Source organism: Pelecanus crispus, chromosome Z (genome assembly GCF_030463565.1).
Source record: "Pelecanus crispus isolate bPelCri1 chromosome Z, bPelCri1.pri, whole genome shotgun sequence".
NCBI classification, from domain to species: domain Eukaryota; kingdom Metazoa; phylum Chordata; class Aves; order Pelecaniformes; family Pelecanidae; genus Pelecanus; species Pelecanus crispus.
Window position 1 is genome coordinate 79,047,187 of NC_134676.1, and position 15,434 is coordinate 79,062,620.

The 15,434-nt window shown below is 38.1% G+C and overlaps 1 protein-coding gene across 2 annotated transcripts in view; it reads left to right on the top strand.

Annotated features, from left to right (window-relative positions):
* Nucleotides 1-13,754, top strand: part of RASGRF2 (Ras protein specific guanine nucleotide releasing factor 2) — a 140,187-nt gene extending 126,433 nt beyond the window's left edge. For both annotated transcript variants that reach the window (XM_075726430.1, XM_075726431.1), the window contains exons 20-27: nt 5,045-5,105; nt 5,787-5,890; nt 6,503-6,587; nt 7,216-7,413; nt 9,381-9,460; nt 11,338-11,455; nt 12,222-12,290; nt 13,662-13,754. In XM_075726430.1, coding sequence (XP_075582545.1) covers nt 5,045-5,105; nt 5,787-5,890; nt 6,503-6,587; nt 7,216-7,413; nt 9,381-9,460; nt 11,338-11,455; nt 12,222-12,290; nt 13,662-13,754 — 808 coding nt within the window. The remainder of the gene's footprint in view (nt 1-5,044; nt 5,106-5,786; nt 5,891-6,502; nt 6,588-7,215; nt 7,414-9,380; nt 9,461-11,337; nt 11,456-12,221; nt 12,291-13,661) is intronic.
* The last annotated feature ends 1,680 nt before the right edge of the window (nt 13,755-15,434 follow it).

Consider the following 15,434-nt stretch of genomic DNA (forward strand, 5'->3'; position numbering starts at 1 on the left):
CAAAATATAAAACTGATGAATAGTTTCTGTCAGGAGGGTTTAGCTTTTCTGGCAGGTTGAAAAGGTCCTTGCTCAGTTCTGGAACTGATTTCCTGAAGAATGAGAAACCAACAGAAGCAGAAGAGACAATATCCACATACCTGCGTCCTATCTGACGATACAATTGTATGAACCCAGTTGGCAACCAGGTTTCTAGTGCCAGAAGAACAAAGTTGTTTCTATATGTGCACTAAAAACAAAGATACTGCTTCTGGTGCAAAAAGAGGACATGGTGACACAGAAATGGTTCTTACCCTGACATTCTTGCCTGATGCCTCCCATGGTGCCATGGCTGGTTGTGGAAGTAGGTCAAAGCAAACATTAAGCATGCTCTTCCCTAAGCTGGGAGAGTTCTCTCTATTACTTGCCTCTGAAGATGACTATCTATTGTAGCAGGGACAACCAAGACTCTTGACCAAGAACTGCTAAGCTTTAAGCAAATGCTCCCATACTGCACCCAGACACTGTGAAGAGGCACCATGTTCTACATCAATGTATCTCTCATACCATTGTTTTCTTTTTTTCTGCATCAGATCAGAGATTTTCTATCATTTGCCAGCATGGCAGATTACAGTCAATATTCTGACTGTTAAGACAAGGCCTGTAATGGAATAAAATTATTTCTTAAGTTCCTTGAATCATCTATAGGTTATAATGACAGGGTGAGGGGAAAGTGATTTCCTCTCTGCATTGACTTAGAAAAAATTCTTTGGTGGGACCCACTGTGTCTAATTGAAGCACCTAACCATGACACAACCTGTAGACAGCTAATTAATTACTCCTTTCCAAGGTAACTGCCTATCACAAACAAGATTCTGTCCACCAAAATTGTCTAAAGTTAGGCATCCTGACTGTTCCTCTAGAGATCATAGAAGACGCCTTCCTTTCTCAGACAATTACAGAATACAGGCAGTGACTTGTGGAGGATGTGAATCCCACCCTGGATACCTGAAGGTATCTAGAGTCTTTCTTGTTGTAGAAATGTGTAGCAGTGCTCCCAGGTATTGTGTTTCTCTTTTGGTTCATGTACCAATGGCTGGTTTGGAGAAATGCTGCTCAGTCCCTCACCTCCATATACCCACCTCCTTGGAAAGATGTTATCTTCTAGATGGAGGGCTTTCATCTAATAATGCTTGGAGGAGGAATATAAATTACCCACCTAGAACTGAAGAGCTTTTTTACTGTTATTAGAAATCAATTTGTTTGAAGATTTTTGACGGCATATTTTTTTATGTGAAAGCAGAGATTTGTCATAACTGGAAGTTTTGATGAAACTTTCATTCAAAAGGCTTCTCTGGGACAGGATGAAAATGGGAAGGAGGGGTGAACCAGTTGATACACCTCTCATGAAACCAGTAATTCACCCAATTGCTAGATGAGTGTCATAGAATAGGCTTTTTAGTTGTTCTGAAGAGGTGCTTGCTGCAGTCAGCCCTCACTGTAGGTCTTGACTTCCCCGCATTTCAGTTTTCGTAGTCTACTCTCGACTCCAAAAAGTAGAGGAATTCAGAGTGAGGTTAGGAAAAGCATCTTTTATCGTAAATTCAATGTTCAAATACTCATGAAAGAAAGTTCATGCTTTCTGAGCCTACATATGGGTATATTCCATGGACTGTCTCCTTGAAGGATATTGGGTACAAACATCTCTTTTTACAAACTGACCCAGCCTTGGAGTGTATGTGTGCATATGTGCATATAAATTTATTGGAAAATCAGTCCCTTTGTTAGTAGAGATTAGAGGAGGAGGAAAGGTTGGTTTATATTCCAGACATATCATGGTCAGCTCTGGGAGAGACTCTGTATTGAGTATGAATGGCAAGGAAAGTGTTTATGAGAGATACTGAGCTGCTTCATGCCTTCCTGAGTCATCAAACAGAACAGCTGGTATTTCTTGTGTGATGAGACTTTTTGTGGAATGGACTGACAGGGTTTCTCTGCAGGGTAAAAAAGCTTCTTTTTCTTTTTATTCAATATCCATTCTGAAAGCTAGGCAAACCAACTGAAATATGTTTTCCTTGAGATTTTATCAGCCTTATTTACTAACCCCTGAAATCTAGGTAAAATTTCATTGATGCTGAAGCAGGAAGGTGTAAAGTTCAGACTAAACAGCAGTGAATAACTTTGACAAATTGTCCTATCTGGAGGAAAGAAGGGTGGTTCTAGAAACAATTCCCCCTTCTTCTTCCTCAGAATAAATGTAAACAAAATCCAGGGATATGCAGAGGTTAAAATTTGCATGGCCAATTTTCTGCTTTGTATGATCTCACCAGACAAAATGTTTCAGGCTTTGTAACTTAAAACGGCTTTTAAAATATTTTAAAAATATTTTATGTACCATAAAAGAATGAGGGGACAGATGTTAATATTTTCCACTAGAAAATTATTTTAATATTTTGCCTGGTCAAGCATGAAGAACAGTTTAAGTGAGAGACAGGTCTAATCTTAGCTGCTGACTCTAAGAATTAGAAAGTTATTTCTTATATATTTACTTCCTTCATTTGTAAGGATAACAATGGAAGTGTCACCTCATTCAGTCCTGCCTGAGAGGGATACTGTTAAACAGTCTGTCAGAATCTCTCCTTACCTTTGCTTTCTCTCATAACTCTTTTCATAGACCTGTGCTTCTTACCCAGCTTCCAGGAGGCTCTCCAAGGAGTGCAGTGGGAACTGCCCAAGCAGAACTGATCAGCCTGACATATATTCCTAGACCTCTATTGAAACTAGGTATCCCAAAGCTGACATCAGTGTAGACTGAATTGGAAGCTACTATTGATGCTATCAGGAAGTAGCTTTATCCAGTCTAGAGATGTGTTGTCCTCTGCAGATTTAAACATAGAGCATTTATGGATAAAAGGAGAACTTTTTTTCATGAGACCACTATGTTAGAGAAAAAGCACCAGTCACCTCTTTAGAATGAGGGATTGGAAGTCTACATAAAATGTGTGACATTGTGTTAGGGAGTGTCAGGAAGCAAAGAAGGGGAAAAGTTAAGTATTTTCAGCCTTTTAAGAATCTCATGTTTCCTATTTTATTTTGTATTAAGCAAGTACAATCATTTCTGTATCAAAGATGAGAACTCCAGCCAGTATAAAGTTATATCTAAGGAATTCAAATGATGAGTTTACAAAATTACTGCGAATACTTGGGGCAGAAAGGCAAGTCCTGTCAGTTTTTTTATTGCCAGGAAGCACACGCTCTTGTCATATAACAAATAATACCTTTCTGCAGTTAATCAGTCATGAGATACAGCACAAAATAAGCTGCTCAGGAAAGACAGATTGCCAGTCTATTTACAGTTACTGAGGCTGCACACTGTTATTACCTGGAGAAGAAGCTTAGGGTTCTCCTGAAGAAGTAGACATTCAAGGCTTTGCACAGCTTGCCATCAGACATATGGTGTTTCCAACTCCTATGAAGAAAGGGGCGTATTATGTGGATTTGATAGGCTGAAAATGAAGGCAAGGAGGTTTTGTAGATCCTTTCTTTCTCTGTGTATCTGCATTTGATTTTAACCTAGTCCTCCAATTTGGCAATCCAAAAGGAAACAACAGCAACCTGCAACAGAAGAACCTAGTGTACTAAGCATTAACACTTCCTCCCCACCCACACAGTACAAATTCCATATCTTACACTCATAGCTAAAGTCTCCAGGCAATATAATCCTCTTCTTTTAACCCTTTCACCAGATGGTACCTGGAAAGTCTGTTACTACAGATTGCAAAAATAAAGAATTGGAAGGACCGTGAGAAAACACCTGCTCCGGTTGCTGTGCTTTCTGAAATGATCAGTAGAACTGGATCTTCTTTGAAAATGGTCATCTGAACTTTCCTTGAAAATTCAGCTGATGAGTACTCTACAACTTCTGCAGAAAGCCTGTTTCAGTGCTCACCTATACTTGCAGTTGGAAAATTGAACTTAATGTTGAAACTAAATCTTCCCTGATACGAATCAGTCCAGTGACTTCTCGCCATATTGTCGGGGTCTTTATAGGCAGTCTTTTACATACTGACATACTGTTCTTTCTCCCTAAATCTTCTCTTTCCTGTATTATATTAATCCAGTCTATCCAAGGTCTCTTTGAGTCTGTATTTTCCAAATGAGGGGGAAGATTTTAGAATTATGTGCCAAGATGCTACATCAGGGTAGATGGGGTTTGATGAATACTTATTACTTCTGCTGGGTTTGGTTTTGACCCATTTCCTTTGAAATAACCCTAATAATCACAGGTTTTCTACAGCAGAATTGGAAGCATGGATTAACGCTGGTATTACTGAAAGCAGATCATATACTTGCTACAAGTAAAATCTGCTAGCTCTTTATTGTCTATTTTCACACTCACAGCTCTTTGTGTGGGACACTGAATAGGACAGTGTAGTGCCAATAAAAAAGAACACTTCCCAGTGAGTCACTGTTTTATGCATGCCTATTTTGCTGTCTTCACTTCTCAAATGTTGATTTTGCAACCATTTCCCCAAAATATTATTTAGCACAGTAGTTTAAAAATCAGAGAAAAGGCTTGAGATATAATTTTCCACCTTTAGGTTTCCTAGGATTATTCAGGATAGAGATCTTCTGATTAAATGTTATTGTTACTATGTTGTGGTTTTGTGTTGCCAGTCCAGTTCTTGAAAAGTGAACTTTGTCCACCAAACTTCTTTGCACTAAAGTGGGATAGGTGTAGAAAACTTATCACTATAATCAGCAAATAAGTACAGTAGTTATTGTCATTGACCATTCTACTTTATATCCTGTTCTTACCTCCAAGATTTTAAGCCTCCATGACCATTATTTTACCTTACATGACTCTGATGTCATACCATTTTGTACACTTTTACTTAAAACAAGATATTAGATTTTAGGTACCATATTTTTTTTTTTCTTTACATCTTCAATTGCAGTCATAGGATTTATTTTAGATAAACATGATTGCCTATCAGTGATAAGGTTTTCTCATAAGCATAGACAATTTTATTTATATAGAATGTTATGCTACTTAATTTTTCAGGGCTCTTTCTCAGGATGATCAAGATGATACCCATTTAAAAATAGAAGATATCATTCAGATGGTAAGTTCATCTTGAAATTTAAACATAAATACTCCTATAGAAAAGTTGTGGGTTTAAGTCAATAAAATGTAGCACAACTGCAGCTTTACAACTCTGGACAGAAATACTATTGTTTTTTATCAGGAATGTACATTTCAGTTTAGAGAAAGTAAGAATCTGGAGCCCATATCAAAGATGACCATGACAAAACTTTAGGATTTGCATTGAAATCACATGATAAAAGGGGGGGGGGGGGGGGGAGAAGATACTAATATATATGAAATTATAAGTGTCTGCCATCTGCCATCTCAGCTGCCATCAGAACCATAGCTGGCCTTGACTGACAATGCCCATCCTCCAAACTGTAGTCACCACCATCTCATGAGTGCATTGCATTAATCCGAAGAAGAATGTGGGCAATGAACTAGGTGCAGAGTGGTTATGTGGAAAGTAACACAGAATACACAGACTTTAATTGACCTACATACTTATTCATGACTTGGTATGTGCCTATTTTCCTGTGAGTTTCCAGCCTGATGTTTACCCTTCTGTTAGCAATTTTTCTTAATTTTTATTTCTTTGCAGCAAAGAAGTTAATTACAACTCTGTGTTGAAAGTTCACATGAAGTTCTTAATACTCTGAGCTTTGAAATGTCCTTTGATGCAAAAAGAGATCATTAAGTCTTCTCCTTATTTTTGCAGTCAGATTGTCCAAAACCAGAGTGCTTTGAGACTTTGTCGGCCATGGAGCTTGCAGAACAAATAACTCTTTTAGATCACGTAGTTTTCCGAAGCATACCGTATGAGTAAGTGTTCTCCACGAGTGACTGAAGTGAGTACAGTGGATGAGTTACTGACTGCAGTGTTAGGCACTACACTAATTCATGCTACTGACAAAAAGGTTTGCATACATAACAGGATAATGTCCTTCAGCTGTTTCTATCATTGCCTCTGACTCCCCTAAAGTTTGATCATGTTTTGAAAGACTGAGTTCTTTGCTAAGAAAAAAATCCGCGGTCTAAGGCTCTGGGATAGTGAAGGATGAATATGGTATGGAAGTGCTGAGTGTCTAGGGAGGGAGTGTCAAATCAGCTTCATTCATACAGCAGTTTAACATGGATATAACCACATAAGCTGACAAGACCAATTTCAGATAAGGTCACAACACTGAAAAGTAGGATGGGGTGAGTGGGGGAGGGGATTAAAAGAAAAAAAAATCTTCCTGATTATATTTACTTCTTCAGACAGCATTAAAAATGGTATAGTGAAATGCTGGAATTAGTGTAAATCTGTGTTATTAGCTTCTAACAAAATGAGGTATACTTGAAATCCATTTAGGCTATGGTTACAGACAGACACTCTGTGCTGTGTATATTAAGGGCATTTTTGTTTTTTTTTTCTCTCCCTTCAATGTCTAGAGAGTTTCTTGGGCAGGGCTGGATGAAAGTGGATAAAAATGAGAGAACACCCTATATTATGAAAACTAGTCAACATTTTAATGATGTAAGTGCTCTTAAATATAGATTGCTTTCTAGGAACTCTGTTGACACTGTCTATGACCTCTGGAACAAAAATATCTTTTTTTTTTTTTTTACAATGTGATGCAACTTCTTATCTAGTAGTAACTGAATGTTACAGTCTTTTTATGATTAACCTTTTAAATCAAAGCACATGAAGATTCTCATTTTCAGTAACTGGTACTCAGCATTTCAATGTCAACCTAATGGAGTAGAACATTTTAAACTGTACTACAATGCCTTGCTGCTTACAGAAGAAACTAAATTTTCTCCACAGTGAAAACATAACACCAATTCTATTTAATGAATGCCCTTTGTATTCCCGACCATAGCTTTGCTCTTTACCATTTTCCTTGAATTTTACTGAGAGACTTCCCAATCAGTTTTATTACTGTTTGTTTGGAGATACTCCCCATTGCATCTTTTACCCTTCTTTCATATTGTCATTTCCCCCTACTTCCCTACAACATTGTTCTCAATACACTTTCTCTGGTTTTATTAAGAGCCATAAATTCCGTTGTGCATTAGTTTTTTCTGACTTGTTCATTAAATAATTCTATGTTGCAAGGGATTATATTTAAATGTCCTAAATTTCTTCCTCTTTGTTTGGTCAGATGAGTAACCTTGTTGCCTCCCAAATCATGAATTATGCTGATGTTAGCTCCCGGGCTAATTCAATTGAAAAGTGGGTAGCAGTAGCTGATATCTGTCGATGTATGCACAATTATAATGGTGTGTTAGAAATCACGTCAGCCTTGAACAGAAGTGCAATCTACAGACTTAAGAAAACTTGGGGTAAAGTATCCAAACAGGTAAGAAAGATACGATTACAGTATGGCTTCTAAATTTCACTGGTCAGTGTGTTCAGAAAATGACGTGTTAAGAAAGGATTCCTCCCATAAATATTTCTACTTTTACAATACTCTGACTCTTTCCTGGAAACACCAAGTGGTACTGGTATTTCAAGTCAGAGTATTCTGTATTTAGCTTACCTTTTTTTGGTATAATTAATTAAATACCTGTAAGAACAAACTGATTTCAATGGAATTAGTGGGTGCCTAAGCCTACAACTTGAGCCTGAAGTACTGAAATATTTGAGAAAACTAAATTTAGATATTTTCAGATATGCACATCTAGGTAGTTACTACCTATAACTAGAGTCAGCTCAGGTGCCTAAAATAGGTGCCATATTTCCCTGCCTGTGCAGAAAGTCGGTAGAAACGTCAGCATTTCCTCTCAAAGTGCTGAGTTTTTTGCTACCCAGTAAGAGACCATAGACAACCAGATCTCTTTCTCATTTCAGTGCCTAAGTTTAGATGCAGTGAATATCTCCCTTTAACCCTTACCTTCCCTTACCTAACTTTACCTTGCATGGCTGAGCCTGTGAGAATGGCTGCCAATAACAAAAATAAGACACAAAAAAATTACTAGCCAGGATGAAGAGCATCCAATCTTTTATAGGGAGTAGGACTTGATGTTCCTTATGGATCCCTTCCAACTTGAGATATTCTATGACCCTGTGATTTTATGTTCTCTGTTTTAAATGGTTTGGAGAAATTGGTTGAATGATTTAAATCTCAGCTTTCTGCTATTTCAAAAAAAAAGTGGGTATTTTAGTATGGTGGAATAACAGAGCAAGGAGGTCAGTAGGACAGAGCCAATCACTTGTAACTTAGGCAGCATTTGGATACAGGGTTTACTCCAGCTAATTGGAAGACTTCAGACTGACCTTTTTAGATCTGGCTAATTGACATGCAAAAAGTGGGTTTTTATTTTCCTCTTCCGTATGCTTCTGCAGCTTTTGCAAAGCACTCAAGCAGCTCAAGCAACGAAATCCACTTAGAATACATTCTGACTGCACTGCCTTCTTTCTCCAGGCAGCTTTTTCTCAGATGCTTTATAGCTGGTGCTCTGTTCTGTTATTTAAAAATATGCTAAAAATCCTTTCAGTGCAAACTGTTATATAAGAGTTTACCTCCAAAAGTTTTATGTTTAGAATTTGTTTGATTTTTAAACTTCTCAAAAAAAAAACCCAATCCCTAACAGGTTAATGTTGTTGCACGGTTCTCCAGTACTTATTGGAAATGTAATCTGAGTGTTTCATCAGCCTGGTACTTAGAAGAAAAAGAAAGTGTCTGCTTCTGCCTACAGCTTTCTCTTAACTGGAAATTCAGTTTCAAATATGACAAATTTCTTATGATTCTTTATATTGTCTCAAATCTATAGCATAAATAGACTGAAAAGCAAATTTATTTTGCTTACGAAATAACCAGGCTCTGATGATGCCCACTGAAAGTAATCTGTGTAAGACAGTATATATTTTCAAATGCATATTCAGCTTTTATCAGAAACTTGGAGGCAAAACCAGTTTAGTGCAAGCTGCAAGACAGTAAACATCATTTACTGTCACTAATTTCAGTAAACACAGCTGAGGAGCCTCAGCAACTTGTAAGATCAAGTCTCTAATATTCTTGCATACACAGTAAACTGAATTGATGACCATTAATTTAATGAACTTGTGTTTTTTCCTGAATTTGCAGGCTAAAAATATTAGCATAGATACAGGTTCTGTGTATCACTCACAGGAAAATCTTTAATTCTGCCTGATCTTCATTTTCAGAAATATACTAGGAAGTACAATGAAGCTAAATTCCTAATGCCTGTGTTCTTACTTTTGAAAATGGGGTGAAGATGCTAAGTGAATTACACCTTTTCTAAAATCTAATCCCAGTCCCTTGTGTGCAACAGCAATGACATTTGTCATGCATTTTCTTTCTAGACAAAAGCTCTCATGGACAAGCTTCAGAAGACTGTATCCTCTGAAGGAAGATTTAAAAATCTTAGAGAAACGCTCAAAAAGTATGCTTCTCTACACCATACAATTGTTTTGTTATAAGCAGTGGATAGTACATGTTAAAGATTAATTGGCTTTAAGCTTTAATAATTAATATTGTATCGGATAATATTTTTACCTAATAACCTTTTAAATTCTAGTTTTATTCTATTTAGCATTATTGTTTTGCTGAATATCCCATGATTTAGTACCCCTGATAGATAAATATAATATCTCCAGAGAACTACTGAAACAAATTAAACTATTATTTTGTGTGAATGTTCCCTATGGGGTTTTACATACAGCTTTTTCAATAAGTATGAAGCCAGCTTTATAAATAAAAGTTCTTATTCAAAAACAGGATCCCAAAGAGTCTTTGTTCCAGATAAGAAGTTTAGGGCTTAAGAATAAGCTTGAGTTAGACCAAAGATCCAGCCACCCCTTCATCTTGTTTCTGACAGTGGCCAGTAACTGATGAGAAGAATGCAGGAACAGTTCAAATGCACAGTGATATTTCCTCATCTATACTCTCCCAGTCCCCTGTAGTTTGCCACCCTGGAAAACAGCCTGGTTTTTTATACAGTAGTCCTTGAATAATTTTTTCTTTAATTGATTTGCCAGATTGTGTTTGACCATATGTAATTTGGTATCCAAAATATCCTGTGGCAAGGGTTTTACAGTTTATGTATTGACTCCAACTGTATGCATACAAAACCTGTATTTTTACAAGTTCTGTCATTAGAAATAGGCTTTCCAGGATTTCCAGTACAACTACTTTAAACGATATTGAGAGAAGCAAGAATAATTGCTGAAATGTTTCAAAATATATATAGTTCAAGTTAGTAAATTTTTGCTTTAAAAATAGTGTTGGGGAGCTAATCACTTTTTTAAAAAGGTTTTTAAAATGTTAAAAATATATGAACAGGTATTTTTATACACCTTTCAGTTAATGTATTGCTTGCCTGTGTACAACAACCACCCTCATAATATAAAAAATACCCTGAATTAAGCACACTGCTAAGCATAGTCAACGGTCTGCCTAAGTTAACAGCACAGCCATCACCCTGCACTTTTTTTAATGCCAGAGCTTCAGAAAACCTAGTTTGCTACTATTTCTGCTGAGGCAAGAATCAGTGAGCATGGAACAGTGATTATTGCATTAGGGAAGCAATAATCATCCCATTCCTCCTGTCCCTCCAAGAAAATCCCTGTTCTTTAAGATCTGTATTCACAGTTTTCCAGATCATCTTTGCTACCTCTCTGCCGTCCTCTTTCTTTGTGTTCATTGTTGAGAAGGCCTGAATAGACTTTGACAGAATGGTATATACATACCTACATACACACACCTATAAATATGTATATACATGCACATATACATACATATGTGTATGCATGTATGTAGAAGCATGTATATATATGCATGTATATGTGTATATATCTCCACATGCACATCCTCAGACACACACACATACATGTAGCCTTGCTATACTAGGATGGTTACAGTACTACAGAACACCAACCATGCAGAAGCACGTCCACGTGCATTTTTAGCTTGTGTGTAGGGTGTATTTCAGGGATTGTCTGTCAGCCAGGATTGAAATATGCTTGAAGGTGTTCTCTGAGTCCAGAGTTCACCTGTCCTTCCTCTCACTCCATCATGCTACCATTCTACCCTTTTAGTAAAGGTTATCTGCCATTAATATTGGATATTGGACAGAATACATTCAATTTGTCACAGGCAGAGCAAATATAACTCAAGTGAAGTCAGAGAAGCTGTTTGTCTTAGAAAGGAATGTAACCCATTGATTAGAAGTACGTTAAGTAACAAAGAGTTTGTGTGAATTACAAAAAAGTAGTTTGTAAATTTAGCTACAGGCAAATATGCTGATTTCTTGTTTCACAGTTGTAACCCACCTGCTGTTCCCTACCTTGGAATGTACCTGACGGACCTCGCATTCATTGAAGAAGGAACACCAAACTTTACTGAGGAAGGCCTTGTTAATTTTTCCAAAATGAGAATGGTAATTTTCAGTTCCTTATACGCTTTCCCAATAGGTGTTTAATTATTTGAATTAAATATGGTTTTAATTACAATTCCTTTGAATTTAACTTCTAAGACGTACAAGTATATTGGCACCATGCAAGATAGGTAGCTATTTGAAAGCAATTACTTGACCCAGTCTTCTATCACCACCTTCTGGTAAACTGAGTGTTTTTACAGGGTGAATTTGCCTCCAATTTGTTCTTTGAGAAGTGACAGACAGAAAAAGCAGCTGTGTGAAGCCCATGAAGGAGCAACAAAGGCATTTTGAAATAAACAACATCAAAGGAATGTAGTGATTCACCACAAAGCAGTAATCACAATCTTCTTTCCAAATGTGTTAGGTTCTATCTAAAAAAAGCATTTTAGAGTTGATTTCTCTCCAACTACCATGTAATGTTGTTTTGTAACTACTCCTCAGAGGGAAGCATAGAAATTTCTCTTCAAATCTCAGTTTAATGCCCTTCTTATGGCTACACATTGCAGCAGTCACTTGAGGCAAAGAGAAGAGGTGTTATCAGTGTGGGGAGAGGAAAGACAAGGTGGTTCACTTGAGGCTGACTGAACAATAAATGGTTAATTTAGGAAAGTGAAATCCTTGGAAGCCATTAGGAGATGATCTCTGCCCTTCCCTTCCCTTCTCCCAGCATAAATTACATAATTTGGTGCAAAATTCTTGCCTTATGTGGCTTAGCTGAAGTAAAAATGCAGTTGTACTTACTCACATACACGTATTCTTTTGAAAGATCTCACATATTATCAGGGAAATACGCCAGTTCCAGCAGACCTCTTACCGCATAGAGCATCAGCAGAAGGTAAGGCTCTTCTTGGGCACTGTTACCTACTAATGAAATCAAAGCTGTTGTACCAATTAGTTGTAAGATACAGCTGTTGTTGAAAGCCTAAAATCAATGTATTCTGTTCCCACACACAGAGAGGAGAGGACAGACAGAAATAAGGGCAGGTACTCTGGGGCTGTCATATATAATAATGACTTATATAATAAATAATAACGCTCACCCTGGCAGAAACTCTTTATTTAACACTGTTTATAGAAGCCAGTTCTTTCCTCCTTCTCTGGAAGCTCTCTTGGGATTGCAGCCTTCGTGGGTCTGGGGTACAAGGGAACGGGTTCAAAGGGAAATGTGTTCTCCCTGCCCACTTGGAAGCCTAATTCCCCAGGGAATCCCAGAATCCCAGGATTAGGGGACAGAGGATGGCCCAAGCATCTGCTGATGTTCTGTGCATCCTGCAATGCTTTTCCCCTGCCCCTCATGACAGCAATGAAAATTTTCCCAAAGCCAGTCCATGCCTTCAGAGAGGATTTCCTCTCAGAGTCCAGAAGAGCAACATGGGCTTGTGTAACCTGGCTAAGGACTTGCCCATTACTCAGAGGCCATACTTGATTCCTAGAGCAGTGCTGGTGCAGCTTTACACCATGCAAATGAGCTGCTGTGTTTCTCAAGAAAACAACGTGAGGGGATCTCAAGATCTGAAATGGGCTGAAAGGGAAAAGGAAAGCAGAGAAATTTTTGTGGAAGTAACATACTGTTCATATCAGGAATAGTGTGGCCAGCAGGTGCAGGGAAGTGATTGTCCCCTGTACTCGGCACTGGTGAGGCTGCAGCTCAAACACCATGCTCAGTTTTGGGCCCCTCATTATAACAAAGACATTGAGGTGATGGAGCGCATCCAAAGAAGGGAAACAAAGCTGGTGAAGGGTCTGGAGAGCAAGTCTTATGAGGAGCGGCTGAGGGAACTGGGGTTGTTTAGCCTGGAGAAAAGGAGGCTGAGGGGAGACCTTATCTCTCTCTACAACTGCCTGAAGATGTTATAGCGTGCTGGGGGTCGGTCTCTTTTCCCAGGTAACAAGCAATAGGATGAGGGAGAGGAGACAGCCTCAGGTTGCACCAGGGGAGGTTTAGATTGGATACTAGGAAAAATTTCTTCACCAGAAGGGTTGTCAAGCATTGGAACAGGCTGCCTAGGGAAGTGGTTGAGTCCCCATCCCTGGAGGTATTTAAAAGACATGTAGATGTGGTGCTTGGGGACATGGTTTAGTGGTGGACTTGGCAATGCTAGGTTAACGGTTGGACTTGATGATCTTAAAGATCTTTTCCAACCTAAACAATTCTATCATTCTATGATTCTATACCATCTGTTCATCTGTGTTTTCTCCATTTCAGGTCACTCACTATTTACTTGACAAGACACTCATCATAGATGAAGATACCTTGTATGAGCTTTCCCTAAAGATTGAACCCAGACTCCCTGCCTGAAGCTTTGCCTCAGAGTCTACAGAAAGCTTTAGTACAATGAACAAAATCATGCATGCCAGGTCCTAAAGACAGCAAGGGAAATACTCGGAAGAATGCAAGCTCTCTTTTCCAATAAGAGATACAGAGCCTTACAGCATTTCCCTCTCAGGCAACAAAAATGGGCATTGGAGGTGGAAGACAAAGATGCTTCCTTACCTGGATTAAGTGATTGCTGCTTTGCAAAGATAACATTTTGCAGTAGGGACTATGCATTTAATGGAAAGTAGGAGACTTTCCTGTGAACTAGTACTCATTGTAGCCATCTTATGTGACAAATTAAGGGGACAGATTTAAATGGTGGTAATATACTCAGGTATATTAAGATAAATGAGCAAAATGAGATGGCTGTGATGTGTTCTGGGTTGATGCCTAACTATGCGTTCACTGAGGCAGTAATGGTAGTGGTGTCCTCATATAGTCTTAACTTCATTGAAAAAACAGGATCTTAACAATCACCTACTATCTTGGAGTGACATTAGGGTAGCATCTAGTATCTTCAGATCTGCAGTTGTTCAAAATACTTGCTATTCATTTAACGCTACCCTTTATAAAATGTTACCTTCTTTAAATGTCTTGTTAGCTTTTTCTAAGGTGACTGATTTTACCTATAAATGAATTGTAAAAATTTTTTCAGTAATACACAATGAGAGTATTTACAGCATGGAAAGCAAATGACCTAGTTGAACAGCTGTAAATAGTTGCCAGCCTTGCAAGCTTCATCTGGGAAATACAAGATTAGGAGCTATACCTGAGACTCAAGAAATCTGGACTAGAGGGAATGCAATGGTTAGTCATGTTGCACGCAGCCCTGGAAAAGGCACTTTATTTTTCTGCACCTCCTGCAGCTTCTCTGACAAGTCAGGCTACAGAACACTTTCTGGTCACACTGTGGAGAGAAATACATGTCTGGTCTGGCAATGGGTAGTGATCAGCAACGAACACTAAGAGTTGGAGTGACAGTTTCGTTTTACATGGAATCAGTGATTTCAAAAATGTCTATTTTTCTGTTCAGCCATTCAGCACTGACTTAGCTCTAAAATCGTTCATATCAGTGGCAAACTTTGAATGCCAGCAAACACAAACTATATATTTTTATCTGAGCTAGTAATTATCATTTGTATATGGGTGTATGTTTAAGAAAATGTGCTATTTGTAAATGTTTTCAAAGCCTATGCTTTTGTGACATACCAGGTAGATAGATGTCATTTCTACAGCTAGTTGGTACTTCCTCAGTTTTCCTGATCAAGAGTTGCCTGATGTAGCTGCATGGAAAGCGAGCTCAAATGCATGCTTTAAAGTGCATCATAGTATAAAATGCAGGTATTAGCACTGTTGAAAAAAAATTGGCTGGAAAAGTGTCCTTACTTTTCCAATGTTATTCAGCCAGTTGAAGAAATAGGGCTATATCACTGTATACCTCCCTTAAATCCTCTCAGGGAGATAGATGTTTAAAACAGATTGTGACCTAGGCCTATTTGATCTGACATTTCTTACCGCAGTCATGATGCTTCTTAACACTGGCGATGAAAAACGGATCTGCCTGGCTTGTGGTTTTTGTCTTTATTTGCACTTTAATTATATTGCTGGCCCAGCCCAGAGCTGCACAATAAATTCCATTCGTTCTGTCTGAGTGTAACTGCT